Here is a 19,804-nt window from a genome sequence, read left to right as displayed (position 1 = left end):
GGTTGCTTCGCACACCCACCAAGCGCCAAGGAGAATGAGGAACGGGCTCCATTTACTTGGTGGTAGGACAATTCATTCTACGTATCTTCATTCCATTCAACAGAAATGCAATATTAAAAAGGTAGGCTCACCAGGGCTGTGCCAGATCTAAATGTGTGCCTCACTACACCAAGAGCCCAGTGTAGGAAACACACGCCAGCCTTTCCACCCACGCACACACACATGCTCTGTTCACCACATCACCCACCCGCCCACTCACTCACTCGCCAATCAACTACACAATGAAAGCCAGCCTGTGAGACTGGCACAGCAGGGGTGCGGGCTGGCATGTATGCACCCACCTCCCACCTGGCGGAGCACCTGCCCAGTTCTGGACACGATCAGGACTCTGTGGTGCCCGGTGTCCGCGATGACCAGCCTCTTCCCAGTCTCGTCCACGGCCACCTTGCCCGGAAATGAGAGGACCGTGACGGGTAGGGAGTCCCGGTACAATCTGTGTGGGGGTGGAAGCAGGCGAATCAGACGAGACGTGGAGTGGTAATCTTAACTCCCCAGGCTGTGTAAGGAATGCAACACTGCACTCTAAATAAGGGCAGAGTTCATGGTTCCTGTTGCTCTGCTGGTAGAGCGAGGTGATAACCCCAAGGTCATGGATATAATCCAGGAATCACACATATTGACAAAGAAGATTTTCTGCACAACTTTGAGGTGCTTTTGAGAGTGTCCGCTAAATGACATAATACAAATGTTTATTTAAAAAACACTTATACACTTGATGGTAAAGAGTACTTCAAAGCTCTAGGTTCTCCTTTGCTAAAACTGATGTAAAACTGATAATTAGCCTGAGGACCCTTTACAAAGAACGATATCTCAGAGATCTATAAATAAATACCCACAAGCTGCAGAACCTTTAACCCTTGAGAGCTACGGAATTTATCTTTGCTTATTATAAAGAGCCATTCCGTATTTACCATCACAATAGGCCTTCACTACTCCCCCACAAACAAACAAACAAACAAAACAAACAAACAGAAAACAAATATCAAGCTCCAAATGTTGCTCAAACCCCCTGTCCCTCTACCTGATCCCCACGCTGTGACCCTTGATCAGCCCCTGGTCGCCGTAGTGCTTGAGGGCGGTGCGGGCGAAGAGCTGCAGGCGCGGGCCATGGCCCTCACCCACCAGGGAGAAGAGCAAGTTGCCGCGGGGCCCCAGCAGCACCAGCGTGGGCCAGCAGGCCACCTCCAGCTCCTGCCAGAGCCGTGCCGCGCCGTCGTTCACCACCGGGTGCGCGATGGCGTAGCGGAGGACGGCGCTGCGCACGTTGGCCAGCACGCGCTCGTTGGGGAACTTGGCCGAGTGGACGCCCACAACCACCAGCCCATCTGTGAATGAGGTAAGGAGAGAGAGAGAGAGAGAGAGAGAGAGAGAGAGAGGATAGGGGGGAAAGAAAAAAAGAAAGAAAGATTAATAAGACAAATGAGAAGAGAAAAGGAGTGATGCATGGAGACAGGCAGGGAGGGATGGAAGAGGTGTAAAAGAGAGAGAAGAGAAACAGACGGAGAAAAACACAGCCTTGGTCATTTCTCAGTTCACATAAATGCGTTGAATGATTTCCACTCCTCCTCCTCCTCAGTGCCACAATTTACTGAGTGTGCTAGCAGGCTGAAATGGGCCAGTCAAGCATCATGTAATGTGGACAGCACAAAGGAGAAAAATGAGCCGGACATCTTTACACTAAGTGGACTCGATTCCATTGACTTCCTTTCGCAAAGCAGTTAAGGGTTTTTTTCCTCTTAAAAGTGAAGACTGCAGAGATTGCTGTCAGATATCCAACCTTTGCCTGAATTCCTCCTTCTAAATGTGGCGTGAATAATGGGTACGGCGCAGTCAAAATGACATTTTTTTTGTATTCCCAAACTGATCAAAATGTCCTGACACTCCGGGAGGCATCGTTATTAAAATACCCAAAAGGTGAATTCAGGGTATCAGGAAAAAAATTAAATAAAAAAAGATATGCCAGGAGCTGAAAGAGATGAAATTAGAAATGTTTAATTTAATAGGATGAGGTGCTCGGAAAGTTTGAAAGGGAACATTCAAATTGGAAAGTTTAGCGTGATCTTTAATGTGTTTTCACATGATGAACCCCCAAGGCTTCTTTCCTCCACTTGGAAAGAGACTTGTTTCAACCCTCCCCCCTCCCCCCCTCAAAAAAATTGTGCCATGACAGCTGAATAATAATGTATGGGCGTATGATGACCACACTGCAGGAATAGTCAGTCAGTCAGAAACGCGCATCCTGGTGTAAATGGGGATGTTGCCAATCATTCTGTCAGCGTTGCCGCTTTGCTTTTGTCTTGCCTGACAGCACTAGTGACACGCTCCAGCTCACAGCCACGTCCAGGTTTCGGAATCGGAACCCAGAATTGAAACAGTGGGAGGAAAGGGGGCTCAATCGCCATTGATTTGGATTTGGAACCTAGGGGAACAGATGGTGAGAAAAAGGACAGACAAAGGGCTCAGACAACTGACGTGACGTGACGTGACGTGGCGCGATGCGATGTCACTCAGCTCCCTCGTGCCCCGGTGGCGCCTCTGCAGTCACAGGAATGATCTACGATCAGATCTAACACGGCTCCTCTGCATAGCTGCCCAGTGAAGTCAGACTCAGTACCCATGGAGGACAGAGGTGACCTGAACGCATGACTGAGGAGGAAGAGAAAAAACAAGTCTCCTCCATCCCTCCTAAACCACACCTCTCCCACCAACACACTTCCCAAGAATTCCATTTGGTTTTTTTTACAAGCTCGTCAGAGAAATGAAAACACTCACGGACAGATATTACACTATTAAAAGGCCCAATTGGACCATTCGTGGTCTCAGATTTCATATTATGCTCCTCCAGTGCAGTGAAGTATAAAAAGAAAATTGCATTTACTCCCTTTTCTCAGAACACTTACACCCAGTAACAGTAAGTGTACTGATGCTGTAGTGTGGAGGTCTGGCCTGAATCTTTGGCATGAAGTCAATGCTTCCTGCCAACTACGCGAGAAGGTCGCACTGGAAAGTCTACAGTTAACATGTGGTTTACTTGCACACACACATTTATTCATTTATTCACATCCAGGGAGCTGCCTAAGGGACCTCAACATGGAACGCTCATTAAAGAAGAAAACCAGGCTGAGGTTTAAGCCACTATTCAACAGCTTATAAAATGAACCCAATTTGAATGGACACAGAAATAATATATATATAAAAAATAAAGAAATAGTACTACTACCAATATTTAAGCTAAAAAGAAACTCTGATAAGCACTCAGAAACTACTAATTAGCATACTTGGAGTAATAACAGACAATGAGAAGTCTCAGAGCTCTTAGCGGTTCAAAGCACAACTGTACTCCAAGGCCTCTCTGCACATAGAGTAGCCAACGAGAAGCGGAACTCATTTCCAGCAGTGGACAGCTCTTCACTTGGATTCATTCTGCCCTGAAGCGAGCTGTCGCTGTTCTCTCTCCGTTTCCAAGTCTTCCGTCTGATTGTCTATTGTTTTCAAAATGTTGTCCAGCCGCCCGACTGCTGTCTGCGTAATTTAACTGAAATGTCACAGGGAAAGGAAAGAGAGACCCCCCCTTCCTTCAACCCCCACATCCACACACACACACACACCACACACACACACACACACACACACACACACACACACACACGTACACACACACACATACACACACCTCGACAAACTCCCGCCGTACACATCCCCAGGGTGGAAACAGCGCTCTGGTGATGAATGGAGATGGCGTTTTTTACATTTTCCAGACAGATGGCTGTTTACACATTCAGGAGCCGATAGTCCATCACAATATTAAAATTCATAACTTTAGCCATGGTACACAGGAAAGAAAAAAAATGCAAAACACATTGGGCAAGGAGGAGGAGGGGGGTAGAAGGAGTGTTATGATGGGTTGTCCTTTCCACCGATAGATTGCAAAATGCACCTGCCTTGAGCTAAAAAAAAAAAGGCAGCCTCGGCATGTGCTGGTAATTTCATTGTGCGTTGGTCCTTGGCCGGACGGCTGCCGAGACGCCCTCCTTGGGGGAACGTACACGGCAGGTGCCATTAGACTCGAAGGGCCACACAGAAAAAAGGCAGGATTTTGGCAAAATGCAAGCATTGCACAGAATATATTCATCTCAGAGAGAAAACAAAGAGCGATAAAAGAGAGAGTCCATATCAAGCTGGGAAACTGAGAATGCTTTGGCAAAGAGAATATGACAGCAGGGGATCCGTTTGAATATTTCTCAGCCTGAATGATTTTGTGTGTAGAATTTTGACAATGAAAACAAAGTGGAGGAAAATACACCTCCCCCCACTGTATTGTATTTCTTTCATACATCACAAAAACGCAGACATCAACATTTGCAAAATGGACCCCTGTATTATTAAAAAACAGCCTGTACCCCACTTATATACTGAAGTCCAGGAAGCCGAAATCACTCTGCACTTGAGTGGGCTAAGGTGTTAAGGTTTGGGGCCATGGGTGGCAACGTAACCCCCCGAGCTGCTGTTCAGGAGGCAGTAACACAATGTACCGGAGACCATGCCAGGGATGAAGCAGGGCTAAGTGCACAAGATAAGTGGTGAGAATGGGCAATGGGGAGGGTACGGCTGGGCTGCTGTTTCCCTGAGATGATCCCAGGGAAGGGGGCATGAATGGACCGCTGACAGCTGGGAGGTGATAGTGCCCCTGCTGTATGCTGGGCTATAATAAGGTCCGGCTAGGCAAGAGAACGGCATGTCCAGACAGAACACTTACCCCCCCCCCCCTGCCTGAAACCACTGGCAAAGAGAGAAAGGGAGCGGGGTAAAGAGAGAGAGAGAGAGAGAGAGAGAGAGGGGCAGAGTAAAGACTTGGCAAAGACTCAGTAGACAATAGTGCCAGCAATGACGTGCGATCAGGGGCAGTGCATACCCTGTGATAATGTAGGCTAATCCAGGTAACTATACAACAAATTTGTAAAAAAAAAAATATATAAAACACATCTCAATCCATTTGCAAGTATACCGTGAGACATGAGACTGTAATACATTTTTTATATATATATATCTTAAAAGTCCATAAACTTCTTAAAGCAAATCGCAAGATCTCTTATTTTCAATGGCAAGGGTAGGCTCTGCTTCACTCACCACTGCCTTAATGCTGTGGATTTCAGAGTTTGTGAAATCAATGAAATCAATCAATCTTGTAGCGAAATCAATTGTGAGAGGAAAGGCACTGTGTGTCAGTTACTTTCAGACCCCTGAAAAGTTTTCAGCGTTAGTCAAAGTATATCTTGAGAATATTTAGTTATGTGTCAACTAAAGTAACTACACCAGATCCTGGCAGCATTTGGAGATTGGCATCATGGCTGGACGCACCATTTCACCATTGGCTTTCACCATGGCAATGGAGGTAATTATAAGGGGCATCTCAATGGGTTGGTGGTGCTGAGGTGCTGCAGGACGGCACCCGGTTACCTCCCATCTGAGTTTATAAAGACGACACGACAACGCTTGCAACAACCGCTCCATGTACCCGTCAGCTGTTAGCCAAGTGGAATGACAACCTGAATTGGGCAAGAATGAAAGTGAAACCCAGCAAATGTAGAAGTGTACCTATCAGTTAGGGAAAACTGGTGGAATAGAGTTTTTATACCCTTGTGATTACCTCTGTTTTAGAGAAACCATTGAAGAGTTTAGGCAGGTGGTAAAATTCCACATTAAGTGAGAAATTGAAGCGCTTAATGAATGAATTGTTAAGGCTATCAATACCATTGATAAGACCTTCTTGCCTGGAACTGAGATTGTGGTGCTAGCAGCTTGGGCTTTTGCCACACACAAGGTTGCCTTTGACTGAGCATGAAGTTGCTATTTCAGAGGTTGAGACATTTGAGAGAATCATTAATAAGGCAGCTAGGAAATGGGAGAGCAGGGTAAGGTGACAGTTGGAAATCATGGTGTAAGGCTACGGAGAGGATGCAGATGGTAATCAGCTTCTTTTGGCATCAATAGGAGGTAACTAGACGGGCAGCAGCGGTCTCTCAGGCAAATCAAGGCCAATGGATGAACTGGCATAATGCTGAGAAGACGAGGATCGGCTGGAGAGAATTGTGGGCTATGGATGCTAACCGCATTAAATTCATTGCTGGAGCCATTTATGATGTCCTCCCAACTCGCGAGAACTTATGTCAGAGGGTGGATGAAGACGGAAGCTGTTGTTCATGGAACATACAAGACCAGTGGTAACTCAAAGGAGCTTTAAATTAGTTGTCTGAGGCTACTGAAAAAGACAGATAGTGGTTATGTCTGAGGTGCTCACAGATTTATTGGGGATGTAATTTAATGAGAAATTTCTGTCATTTTCAACCTGGGCCCTATTTTTAGATCTTTCTGGGTCCAAAGAATATTCCACAGCTTCAGAATGGCATGGGTCCACAGGATAGTAATAAGGTTTGAAATACTTTATGATGAAAATGCAGCCTAAATGATAAATCAATGCGACGTGAAATCACCAACGTGGAACTACAAATGAGGATAGTCTAGATTGCCGTACTTGCACAGACAGCAGTGCTAAACGACGCTCATTAGACGAGCGCAGCATCCTGGGGGTAACATTTGCCCTTACAAGAGCATTTAAGTAGGTGGGAGCAGAACCAGCAATCACACATGCTGCAGCTCAACCGTGACCCTTAGAGATAATCGCTAATGCCAAATGTGATCAGTATTGTAGTAAGTATTGTGGTCAGTATTGTAGGAAGAGTTGTAGGCTTCTTATTTTAAATGCAACTTGTCCATGCAAACACTCAAACATCTTCCTTCCTTTTTCTCAAACCTGCTTTAGATTGATTTAAAGAGATTAGCAAGTGCAGTGCATTCCAGGAATTCATGTTGCCAGATCCTTTTCTTCACACCTCCCCAAAATAATGCTGTTAAAAGCTTTCAAATATGGTCTGAAAGATAAGTTATTGCTCTCTTTGTCACAGATAACCGTCATTGTATCAGCACTGAAAAAAAGACCCTCCTTGTAATGGTACGATAAAGTGGTAATTATGGACCCTGAGGCAGCCTACTGAATGGTTAGTGCAACGTTTGTTCATGACACTACAGCAAACCCTGTCAACAACACACACAGGTCCATGCTCTACCATGGTGTACTGTACATAGTGCAGAATGCCATTGACCATATGCTGAAAGATTGTTTATGCATCATTGTTCAGACAAACAAGGGTAAACGATACATTAGCCGGGGTCTTTTTCCCCTGCTCGTGTTGAGAACACTGAACCGCGTACTTCCCGTGGTGAAATTCTATAGGTGGCAAAGGGGGAGGGGGTAGCTACACTGAATGAATCACTCATTCTGGCTCATATTGCAAACATGGTATGTGGCAGGAAGACAGATCACCTGAGCACTGGGGCAGGCAACCTTCCTCCTACTCAACTTACATAGGGTGCACTGAACATGACAATGAACAATGAATGAATGAATGAATGAATGAATGAATGCAACTTGATTCATCCCTCGCTCAGAATGTGCCTCAGTCACACACAGATGGGGCAGAGGGACACTAGAGGGGGTGGCGTCTCGTGAGGAGTGGGAGCTCTTTGCGTAACTTTTGTGTATTTGTGTACCTTTAACTGAGTGCTGTTGCTCCAGTTTATGAAGGTCGGGTAGGATGTGCATGCAGTTGATGCAGCAGTACGTGAAGAAGTCGAGCACCACAACTTTTCCAGCAAGCTCCTTGGCCAAAGACAGTGGTCCTTCTGTGTTCAGCCATTCTAAATCTGAAGCAGAAGAAACATGTCATTCAGTATTATAGTTAAACACCGTGTTTGCTGTATGCAAAGCCATTACAACTAAAGCTGTGCGTTAGCTGAAATGAAAGACAAAATACTACCAAATTAATATTTCAGCCATTACCCCGTTACAAGCCTTGCTAATACCGGAAGAGAATTTTGACCAAATAAGGCTAGAACACAGTCCGACTTCCTATTCACAGTATGTTGGTCACAAAAATGGATCAAACATAACGCTAAATGAATGTAGCGCTAATTCGAAGAGATACTCTAGCACTATTATGTTGTTTTGCGTTTACAAATTGTGTATGGAGATTACATGAAACAATGCGACAGCTAGTGTCAAACCTAACAGTAAGTTAGCCAACACTTGCCACACCAAGGAATGAAGTCCAATGCCCGTTTACAGCACTCACCTGGTTCGAAATCAGGAATTTTCAAGTCTCCCTTATCGTCCAACTTGTTCAAGTACTGATATACAAGGTTTTCCTTCTCTTCGTCTGCAGTTACGTCTTCCAGGGCGTAGTCCAATTGGCTTTGAACTGGAATTAGAGCTGTCAGGCTACTGTAAGACGCCATGTTTCCAACAACACAGTACTGTGAGTAAAATCAACTTCTATTCTCGTCCTGGACTTTCCTCATTAACCAAACACCTAAGAAAAAATGCTTTGTTATAATCTATGAAAGAATAAAGTATACTATTAAAATTAAATAAACGTCCCAATTAGTGCTTACATCTAAGGTTTTAAAATAATTTAGGGGGAAACTTGTAGTAATATTTGGAAAACGCTGATGCGTATCGTTTTGTGTAGATAGTTTTAATGCTTTGGCGGTAATCACGACGTTACACAAGGATTCAAGCTGTGATTCATAGCAGGCTACAGTAGTGGTATGATCATTTGTTTTTGCTTTGTATTCAGAATGTACAGCGATTGAATGTAGTCTTCCTCGCTTCATGTTCTCTTGCGGACACCTGACAATCTGGACGGTGCTAGTTGTGACAGATTCAGTAGCCTAGAATGCGATCATTTAGCTACCCCAGTGATGTTCCAAAACAAGCCTCATCTGCAAAACATCATTATTTGTGTTTTAAAGGCATAACGTCTATGTGTTACTACCCAAATGTCACAAAGCGGTTCTGAGAGTGACATATGGGAATACAAATCTCTGAGGAAGCCAAAACAACATAATGACAGTCAAAATGCAAAGGGTAGTAGACAGGCGAAGGGGAAGAGAAAACACGAGTCGGGAACAGAGCAAAGGACCAACAAAAACAAGAAAGCCTCCACAACGAAGGCTCGCGCTTGTGTTAACAAAAGAACAAGTGCAAACACTCAGTCTCGAAATGACTCGATACAAATGAATGAAGTGAATGTTGGTCTGTCCACCCAACCACTGCCATCGGACAAAGCATGCGAGGACAAGCCTCTCACCGTGACCGAAACTGAAAAATCCTCCCCAACAAAAGGACACTGTCCAGTTTGTCAGATGCCATTTTCCATATTGGTGGTGCAGTCTCAACGATGGCACGTCGCAGAATGCCTGGAAACCCCTGGACATGACAGCAAAGGTAGGCAGGCTACTGATTGTGATCTGATTTTGTCATTATGTTAATGGCAACCTCATCAGATTTCAGGTCAGGTCATATTTCAAAATATTGATAACATTTGGGAAGTTAATTTGTATTTTGTCCTCAGAGTGCCCAGACGGTGTTCAGTGTTCATCTACCATTCCCAGCCACTACAAGAAGTACAGCCACTTTCTGCTAGCTCACAGCAGGGCTGTCAGTGACGACAGCGGGTTTGTTCTGTATGAAGAGACGTTGGCTGATCATACGACTACCTCTTCTCCCTTCCTAAAGACTCAAAACAATATACACAGTGCCACTTTGGACAGTCCTTCCTCACCCTACAACAGAAGTGCCTCTCCCAGCCCTGGACAAGCTGGGCCTGGCCAGTCCTCTACTACCTCAAGGTCTAACGCCCTGCTGCTCCTACGCTCTCCAGCTTTAGGGGACATCAAAAAGAAGAAAGGTTGGTCACCTTCTGAAAAACGGGGCAAACCTTTGCCCAAAGCAAAAGTTTCACCTAAAGTGACGCTGGACATCGACACGAACAAGCCTGTTTGCAATAATCCAGTCAGTATGGACATTAAAACAGATGCAGTTAACGCAACTCCACCTCTTGAGCCGGATAGCTTGGACCAATCCTCAATGTCAGGTGCCATTAAAGAAGAAGGATTTTCTGATTGTATTGAAGATGATTACATTTCCTTTTCACCTCTTCCTGAGTTCCCCGATGACACTGAGGAACACAAGGACCAACTCCGAAGAGTGTTGTTTCCAAAGGAGCGCAATGACTCTCTGAGTGACAGTGATGACCTCTTCACTGAGTTTAGGGACCAGTGTGACGCAGAGCAGTCTGAAGACTCCAAAGACATCCCCCTCGTTAAGGGAGAGTCGTCCTATGATGCCAACTTGGAGTTAACGAGCACCTCGTTAGCACATCAACATGAACTAAGTAAGCCTGGGTCCACAGGTGTTGCTGAACTTTATCCTCCACACAGCTTCTCCGTGGCAAACTCAGAGACTAGTCACAAGACTCTTTTACAGTCTCCCCAAAGTCTAGTTCTGGAGCATCTTCGCGAAAATTTATCAAGCCAGGTTTTCCATACAGGTGTTGAGCAAAATTCCTGTAGCCAGTTAAACCAAGGCCTGTCTCAAAAACCGCTCTCACAAACATCCACCCAGCTGTGCTCCACAGCCATGGCCCCCAGGAAGCCCCAGAGCAAGGCAGGAGCCACGTCATCCGGGCACAAACAGACAGACATTGGGGTCTTCTTTGGGTTGAAACCACTGAAGGATCCTGAGATTAAAACAGCTGGAGAAGGAGGGAGCGATAACCTTTCCTCTGTGCAGAACTCCCAGCAGACCTCAGAAGCTCCAGTGAGGAATGCTGGTCGGTCTGGGTGGAGAAAAAAAGACCCCGAGGTGGGTCCTGGATCCACCGGGAATGGGGAGACCCAGCATGTGCAGACGGAAGGAGGCAAAAGACAAGGGGGTTGGAGGAGCTGGAACACAAGAGGACAAGGTCAAGTCAGGTCTTGCCCCTTCTACAAGAAAATTCCAGGTGAATGTGCATTCCTCTTCTTTGCCTGCATAGTTTTTACACCATATCTCTTAGACAGTCAAGTCAAATGCAATAACCCCCTTAATGAATTGTGTCTCCTGTTGTACAGTGATTGCTGTGTTGTTATGAGTTATGCAACCTCCCTTCTTGTCCTGAAGGTGTTTTTACATGTCCGTCCATCTAGGTACACCGTTTACTGTTGATGCGTTTCAGTATGGGGCCATAGAGGGCATCACTGCCTATTTCCTCACCCACTTCCACTCCGACCACTATATGGGCCTGAATAAGTCCTCCACTCTGCCCATCTACTGCAACAAGGTGAGTGATAGTTATCTGCATGGTCTGTCTGTGTTGAGGGTATGAGTGTGCCATTAAACAGCTTTGGAAGGGTAGGTAGATCAAGTCATCTGGTACATTAGGGTAATTGGAAATGCCAACAGTCCTTCATTAGAAAATATTAATATTTAATATTACATTTATAATATGTCTCATACAAAATTAAATGAGTAAATTGCACTTACAGAATAGTTGATTAAAGCAAAGTTGGCACTCAATAAGATTGGTAACTTTTGCAGTGTATGTATTCTACTTCATCTTTTTGGTCCTGTCCCGGTTTTTTTGTGACGTTGTCATTGAAGCTATAAAAATTATCCGCTTGAATTCTGCCAAGTCTGGTTGTGTGTTTTGTATTCAGAGAGTGTGCTGGATTAGACGTGCTGATCAAGGATCAGTTTTGACGTTGGAGTAATAATGCAGAGTGTTGGGACACGCATGAGGGAAACCGGCTTCTAGATCAGTGCATGAGACACCTTGTGCCTGTGGGTCTTGTACAGAATTCAAATGCGTACTGTCCCCAGTGGCCTATCCTTAGTAACCTTTTTTGGTGGTGGTGGTGGTTCTTTTTTTCCCCCGCAACTAATTTTCTGTGTAATATAAAATGATGGGTGCTGTGACTGGCTTGTTTTGTTGTGGTAGATCACAGGTAACCTGGTTCTGAGCAAGCTGAAGGTGGATGGGAAATATGTCCACGTCCTGCCTATGAACACAGAGTGCACCGTTGAGGGGGTGAAGGTTGTCCTACTGGACGCCAACCAGTGAGTGTGTTTGTTTTATCTTCTCACTTATCAGTCTATTCGCTCCCATATTGGGTGTCATCCTAAAGATTTATGTCGTCATGTCATAGCCCGCATGTAAAATTCAACAGAGTCCTCTCTTGTTGTCCCCATCATCGATAATCTAATAGCCCTGTTGTTTCTCAAAACAAGTGTATTTGTGAAGGCACAGCAGACCTTTTTACAGATAAAAGCTTAAGGTTGAATTAATTCATAGTGTCTCACTATGCCCCATGGGTCCTTTCTGCAGCTGTCCAGGATCGGCCATGCTGCTGTTCACCCTGCCCAGTGGTCAGAGGGTCCTCCACACGGGAGACTTCAGGGCCGACCCCTCCATGGAGCGCTACCCTGAGCTGCAGGGGATCCGTGTGCAGACCCTTTACCTGGACACCACGTGAGTTATACGGAAGAATTCAGAACCTATCCACTGGACAGGAAGTGCAGTCAGGCAGTCATGTAGTCATGTATCCATCTTTGTAGGGTGTCCTCTAAAACTGTATTAGTACTCTCACTCTCTCTGTCTCTCTCGTTCTGTTATTTCAAGCACTTTGAACTGCAACTCTTGTACGAAATGTGCTAGATAAATAAAGTCTTACTTATTTCTTATGCTTGATCTCTGTCTGTCTCTCTAGATAGCTAGATATCTTTCCATATGCTTGACTTTATATTGTTATCTCTCCCTCTCAGATATTGCAGTTCAGAGTACACCTTCCCCACCCAGCAAGAGGTCATAACCTTTGCTGCTAACAGGGCCTTTGAAGCAGTGACCCTGAACCCACGAACGCTGGTGGTATGTGGGACCTACTCCGTGGGCAAAGAGAAGGTTTTCCTGGGTGAGTGAGTAAGTCCTCCCACGATCGTTAGATCCCATCTCCGGTGACCACACAGAAATGACCAAGTCACTCATCAAGTTGGTAATGAAAATGTCACTTTTGAAGAAATCCTTTATTCTCTCGCTTTTATTGTGGCTTTCTTGCCTGGCTATTGATCTGTGGAAGCTCATTGATGTGTCAAGGGGCAGACTGAAAAAGCCTCCTGCCGTGGCCGGCCTCATTTCCTGTGTTGTTTGTCCGGGGCTGTGCGTAGAGACCTTCACCCTCAATGAAGGGTCCGTGGCTGTGGCGTAACCAAGGCACCAGTGGCCCACATTCCCCTTAGAAGATGTTCTCCTGGTTCTCTTAAGTGTTTCTTTTTTCGGCACCTTTTTAAAGGTGGCCTAATTTCTCCCCTTGTGATTTGTCAGTGTTCAGACCGCTGGTCTCAAAAAGAGGGTTGGAACAGGCAGGGCTTGTCGGAGGACAGGACACAGAATTTGTATTAATTGACTTCAGAACAACATTTTGAGTGTGTGTGTTGAAATTAGTTGGGTAGTCTGAGTGAACATATAAAAAGGATTATCCAAACTTAACTAAATCACTGAGATTCAGTGATTAGGCCATTTTCATTTATATGAGAGATGGATTTAATTGGTTTTGTTTTCCATGTTCTTGATTGAGACTGGTTGGTTTTCATTCATTCATTCATTCATTCATTCATTCATTCATTCTGTCTCTCTCGCTCTCTCTCTATTTGTCCTACAGCTGTTGCTGATGTGCTGGGCTGTAAGGTATGTTTGTCGCGGGACAAATACAACATCATGTGCTGTCTGGAGTCGGACCAGATCCGCCAGAGCATCACCACCGACTGGAAGGCGGCCCAGGTCCACATTCTACCCATGATGCAACTCAACTTCAAAGTGCGTACCCACGCTGAGTCAGCAGTTTGTCACGCCCCTTCTCCTACTGACTATAACTGAGGAAATGTGTTTGAATGGCTGTCAGTGCTATCCATTTAGCTTATGTGAGCGACCTGGCTTGGAGTGAGGGAGAGAGCGATTTGAGGAAATGAGATGTTAATTATCTCACAGAGAAAGAAAAAAACTGTATCGACATTTTGCATTTTTATGGGTGTGCATTTCGCTCCGTTCAGATGGCTTACCCCCATGCAAGTCTGTCTGTCTGTCTGTTTGTGTGTGTGTGTGTGTGTGTGTGTGTGTGTGTGTGTGTGTGTGTGTGTGTGTGTGTGCAAATTCACAGGTTGGCGTGAAAATTAATTAACATGCTAATTACGGTCGGACCAAGTGCAAAACCCGGCATACTAATTCCCCAGTTCTGAGCTCGTTTCCCCCTTGCCAACTGAAATTCTGCAGAAGATAAAATGAGCCGTGTGTGTATGTGCGCAGCGCAGAATCCATTAAGTCTGACTTTTTTCACATAACTGCTGATGCAAAAGGTTGACGCTGCACAGTGTTTGGGACAGAAACATCCCTTGTGAGCGAACTCAACGTTTTTTTTTTTTTTTTTTTATGCCCTTGACGCTGCACAGAGGCGGAAGTGTTTTGAGGGAAGCAAAGCGAGAAGTGTGGAAAAAGTGGAATCATTCCTTTGATGTGTCTGACACACTCAATTGCTGTTTGGAACAATTCACAGAAATGGCCGAGAGACTTTGCTCAAAAGGGAGGCTGTCCTCAGTTTTGATTTATGTCCTTGGCCTGACTTGTGTTATTCTCCGGTGCCAACCACTGTTTCTGAATTTCTCTTTGGCAGAACTTGCACACTCACTTGGATAAGTTCTCAGACAAGTACGACCAACTGGTGGCCTTCAAGCCCACAGGCTGGACCTTTGACCAGTGCTCAACGTTAGAACGTCTCCAGCCAAAGACTCAGGGCAACATCACTATCTACGGTAAGTGACAGGAGTTAAAAATGAAGTAATGAAAAATGGCAAAGACTGGATGAAATGGGTTTAAGGGCATGAGGGGATGGAAATGTATTGGCTGGACCGTCACAAGGCCAGGACCAGGCACTATTCAACTTCATTAACTTCAGCTACATTATGTCTTCACTCATCGGCAACACAGTGAATGGGGAGGGTGATGCTTACCAGAATCTTTCAAAATGTTTGTAATGCCTCTCACATAATTCAAAGTTCATTACTCTTCTCCACCTCGTGACTAGAATGTAATTTGAATTTATGGTATGAACTTCACCGATATGACCTGGTTAAATACTGATCAAAGCAACAGAAGTAACTGGAATGTTCCTGTTACTTTTCTTTGGTCGTTGCTGTTTTTACAGCGGTGGTCCATCTGTCTCTGTGGGCTTCACAGACTCTTATCTTCAGTGCAGACTTAAGTATTCGTGGCATGTGGCTGTGAAACATAGCAGTATCTTGGCTATATTGAAAGCTACAAAATGCATTGTGTGTGGGGCTCTGTTTTGCTAATGCTATCTATAGAATGTTCCGTGGAGTGGAGTGAACTCCAGGCACATATAACTGTGTGATCAGAGGTAACGTAAGTAGTGTAAGTAGAGCTGTGCCTCTGCAGGTGACTGTTTCTGAAACAGTTATTGGAAATAAAAATGTTTAAAGCAGTCACCCATTAGCTTCTTTCATATTGTTTTGGCTCCAGGTTTAATACGTGATTTCTATCGGCTACTTTAAGTGCATTTGTCAACCGGTACTGAAGATTTATTGTGTCTTAGTGCTCTCCTCCTCCTCGCGTTCCTCTCTCCTCCCTGTCTGGTTAAAATCGCTGAATGCTCCCTCTGGAAACCAAAACCGTTACCCATTACGGATAGAATCAGCAAATCTGTTGTGACCCAGAAAGGTCTGCTAGCTAGACGACAGCTCCTGCAAATCCAGGCTTTTATTTGAGATACTCAGCTTTTCGCCTGCTGCCGTCACGCGAGTCAGCACAAAGACACGTCCCATTTGAAACGAATGTGACCGGGTGTGGGAAGGGGTTTGCGTCTCGCCTTTTTGTAGTTTTGGCTGTCTGTGTTGTAAACTAGGCATTCCCAAATGTTGCCGAGGCATGTGGTCAGAGGTTTGTATCCAGTGGCTTAAAGGTCCCCTATGCAGTCTTTGTACAGAAACTCAGTGCTTTTATAGCGACAACAACAGCAGATATTTGAAAGGCTTAATGAATAATGTGTCTGTAGTTTAAATAGGTTTAAGACTGTGGTGGTAGAAAAGCATATGCCCTGAAACGTTTCATTTTTCAAGAATAAAAAACAAAACAAAACAACTTTTGCATTTCTAACACATAGAGCCTTAGAGGTGGTGTAATTTTAAAAGAAAATCCCAGACAGAAGCCACATGACAATTTCATTATCTTTTTGATCTGGAAGGTTGCTTAAATTTAGGTTAATGAAAGCAAGTCATTTCAGATGAGGTTTCATCACTTTGGAGACCCGTGTTTGTTCGCCGGCTTCCTTTTTATCTCCTCACTTGATATGCCACAGCACTTGAGTCTTGAACTTCTTCAAATTGAAGTAGAGCTGTTCGCAGAGTTTTGAAGAAGCTGCAAATTAATTTGAATCTCTTGAGCTCAGAGTTCCGGTTTGCTTATTCAAAGCTGATTTTTATGTGCTCCCATCAGAACAGGTCTCAGACGTGATCTGGGTGTCTGAATGGCAGTTCCGTGGGTGGGGGGGGGCACACACACACACACACACACACACACACACACACACACTCTCCATACCCTTCCATTCATTTTTTTCGTCAGGCGTGAAACAAGCTCACCTCTGCAACCAATTGATTTGTGAAATTAGATTGTGAAACCAGCCTGTTATGGAACTACTGGTATGTTATGTAGTGATTTGTAGTAGGTGTGTGTGTGTTCAATGATGAGAAACGCATGAAAAATAAAAATTCCTACACTTCCTTTTCCCAAATTCAAATTTTTTTCTACTTTTGATTATTTATATTGTGAAAATGGCCTCAGTTGCTTATTGACCCAAATGCATTTCTTCCAGTGGTATTTTGTAACTTGACAATAGAGCGTGTGATGTAGCAATGTCTTCTGTAGAGTGCCCCTTGTTTGAAACTCTTTTTGGCACTTTTCATCCTCGTCTCGCAGAGCAATGACCGTCTATGCCGTTGAATGAACCAGGTTTGGTCGTTGCCATAGTGATCACCTGATCTCTACAGAGCGGATGGTTAAAATGCCTTCACTGCAGCGGGGCAGGAAAAGGGTGCTCTGGTGAACAGTGTGACAAGAGGAACAAGCCCATGCAGACATTTTAATTATGGCTACACCTCTGCTGACAAGCTTCCCCCTAGAAAATCCAATTAATGCATAAATGTAGCTCCCTGAGCTTGTGGCAAGTGCCTCTCGAGAACTGTAGTTCACCTGATCCCACTGTGCCTCATGTCTCTCTCTGCTTCTTGTGTGACTTTTTGTGTGACTTTTTGTGCCCCTTCAGGCGTTCCATACAGCGAGCACAGCAGCTACCTGGAGATGAAGCGCTTCGTGCAGTGGCTGCGGCCCCAGAAGATCATCCCCACTGTCAACGTGGGCAGCTGGCAAAGCCGCAAGGCCATGGAGCACTGCTTCAGCGAGTGGGACGCCGAAGTCAGCGCCCGCCTCTAGAGACTCCAGTGATCCCCGAGGCACCTTCGAGTGTGTGTGCTGGTCTTGGATCAGTTTTATTTATTTATTTATTTATTCATTCATTCATTCATTCATTTATTTATTTATTTTGCTTAAGGGTTTTGTTACAGGTAAGGTGGCAGGCAGTGCTCTTTACTTGATGCCACAGCCAATAGTGAAATGGAAACCGTCTTCCACTGGAAGTTTCTACTGAGAGCAGGACACGGCTAGGATCGAAAACTGGGTCATCTCAGGATCCAGGCCCTCCCCAAGTCCACACTCCTACTACATAGACCAAGTCCTGTAACCTGGACCCTGCTCTTTAGGATGGCGTCCTCAAGAGTCTGTGCTTTGACCTTATTCGTATCCTGGACCTAGCAGGGGTCGGCTCAACTTCCACAGGTCATTACTCTATGGCGCCTTTCTTCCCCCTGAAACTGAGATCCTGCAGGGACATTAGCAATGTGACCTTTAGGTGACCTTGTTCTCAAAGCTACCACACTCTCTCCCTAAATAACGCCTGCATCACAGTGTGCACCCTTATCAAGAGCATCACAGCCTTTCACTTCCACCCCAGTCCTGCTCTGGGTTGACATTCTCTCTCTCTCTCTCTCTCTCTAAACGCATCTTCATTCATGGAGGCGGAACAGATAAGTGAAATCAAGAGGCTCCTTGCATGGTCTCAATTAAAATAACACTCCCAGTTGCACGCTTTCAGATGTGAATCACTGGCGTTAATCCATCTGATTGATCTTAATGATCTTCATTAGCTCTGGCTGAATTTGATGCGTTGGACTGTTGGCCTACTTTTAGCAATAATGTGTTTACGCCTGGGTGGTGTTGAGGAGAAGAAAGCTCTAGAACATTCCACTGACATTCCACTGACTGGTGCTCACCGGAGATGAGGCCAGCTGTTACAGACCTGTGCTGAGTGTCAAGGTGCTAAAAGACTGACTATTCTGTGTAATCAGAGATCTCTTTGAATTTTCTCGGTTACAGTGACGTTGGCACCGCTCTGTCCTTCTGCATTTATGTTTTTCATGTAACCTATATTAGTTTTATTTTTGGACTGAATAAGGTCTTTCTGGACTGGTCTCTATGGTGACCGCTGTTCTGTTTTGTTCCCTCTTGACATTAGAGTGCTGCTCCTTCCAAACGGCTTCTTAAAGTGCTGCTGGACAAGAATATGTGCACTGAGCAATTTCAGAGGCATTTCATTAAATGGCTGCATTTTAAAAGTAATTATTTTAAAACAAAATGATACTTAATGAAATAAAAACGTTAACACTTAAACTCTTGTTCCTTGATCAATTCAAATCATGTTAAAAAAGGTGGTGTGAAAAATAAATCTTGGTAAAGCATTAACACTGTCCTATCGCAGTAGAATCATACCCATTTTGCTGTTTTATGAGTTCACTTCGGGAGTTTAATAATTTGCTGACGAGCGACGGAGGAGACCCACAGGAAATGATCATCAATTTGCGGTGCTTTCAGCAGCCCGCTTGGCAGTCCCAGCAGGGCTGTGGGTTCCATGCGGCAGCGTACAGCATCTGTTTGTGACTTTGAGGGATGCATTTGCTGTTTTTTTTCTCTCTCTCACCCAGTGTCGGCTTTTCCCTGCAAATAATGTGCCCGTTAAAGCATTATGTCGATCAGTTTAATGTGGGTGTCAGAGAGAGGAGAAATCCGAAAAGACATGCGTTTATAGGAATAACAAGCGAGTCAAGTTTGGGAAAAAAGATTCTAGAGGTTTTGTTTTTTAAGATGAATAACGTTATCTTGAATTGCCAAAGGTGAGTTCTACATGGCATCAGAAATAAATCAGCCATGATGACTATGCAGCAACATTGGCATTAGGGTAACCTTCCAGGAAATGTAATGACAATTTATTTTTTGACGTTGGATGCCAGAATGACCGGTCATCTGACAGATGTGTGCGGATGGAAAACAATCAAGCCTGACCTTTAGATGGACACAGGAATGATGCGATACCAGACTGCGTGCGTGTGTGAACATTGCAGGGCCGGTACCGGGGGAGTGGGGACAAGAGGGGGCGCTGTATGCTCTGAATGCTTGGAAAGTACATTTAACATCTATAACGGTTATTTTCATATACTTTAGTTACCTATTCTTTCCTAAATTTCTCGTTTAGCGAGGCAGGACATGTTTGACAGTTTTTGGTTGCATCAAATTAGAATAATGTAGTGTCACGATCGTGTTGCAGATGGGTAGGATTTGGACAATATCGATTCATATTGACTAGTTGCCTCCCGTACATATCCAAGCGTCCACCCCACAGTGACATCCCGTCA

General features: G+C 44.8%; 2 protein-coding genes across 3 annotated transcripts in view; one reads left to right on the top strand and one right to left on the bottom strand.

The window, feature by feature from the left end:
• nhlrc2 (NHL repeat containing 2) overlaps positions 1–10,063 on the bottom strand; it is a 26,849-nt gene extending 16,786 nt beyond the window's left edge. The window contains exons 1-5 of one of the 2 annotated variants that reach the window (XM_031560810.1): positions 10,014–10,063; positions 8,250–8,375; positions 7,669–7,821; positions 1,082–1,385; positions 342–493 (exon numbers count right to left, since the gene is read on the bottom strand). In XM_031560810.1, coding sequence (XP_031416670.1) covers positions 342–493; positions 1,082–1,385; positions 7,669–7,821; positions 8,250–8,375; positions 10,014–10,059 — 781 coding nt within the window. In that variant the 5' untranslated portion in view covers positions 10,060–10,063. Of the gene's footprint in view, positions 1–341; positions 494–1,081; positions 1,386–7,668; positions 7,822–8,249; positions 8,476–10,013 lie in introns of those variants that run through there. The other variant, XM_012814550.3, reaches the window with a different exon arrangement.
• Positions 8,659–19,804, top strand: dclre1a (DNA cross-link repair 1A (PSO2 homolog, S. cerevisiae)). Its single transcript, XM_012814505.3, has 10 exons — positions 8,659–9,403; positions 9,531–10,961; positions 11,146–11,279; positions 11,937–12,055; positions 12,324–12,467; positions 12,761–12,906; positions 13,654–13,808; positions 14,659–14,797; positions 17,326–17,522; positions 17,611–19,804. Exons 1-9 carry the CDS (start codon positions 8,956–8,958, stop codon positions 17,490–17,492), a joined length of 2,883 nt encoding a protein of 960 aa, XP_012669959.2. The 5' UTR covers positions 8,659–8,955; the 3' UTR covers positions 17,493–17,522; positions 17,611–19,804.

This window comes from Clupea harengus, chromosome 23 (assembly GCF_900700415.2).
Source record: "Clupea harengus chromosome 23, Ch_v2.0.2, whole genome shotgun sequence".
Taxonomy (NCBI): domain Eukaryota; kingdom Metazoa; phylum Chordata; class Actinopteri; order Clupeiformes; family Clupeidae; genus Clupea; species Clupea harengus.
The sequence above is the reverse complement of the archived record's forward strand: the minus strand, read 5'-3'. Positions and strand labels throughout refer to the sequence as shown.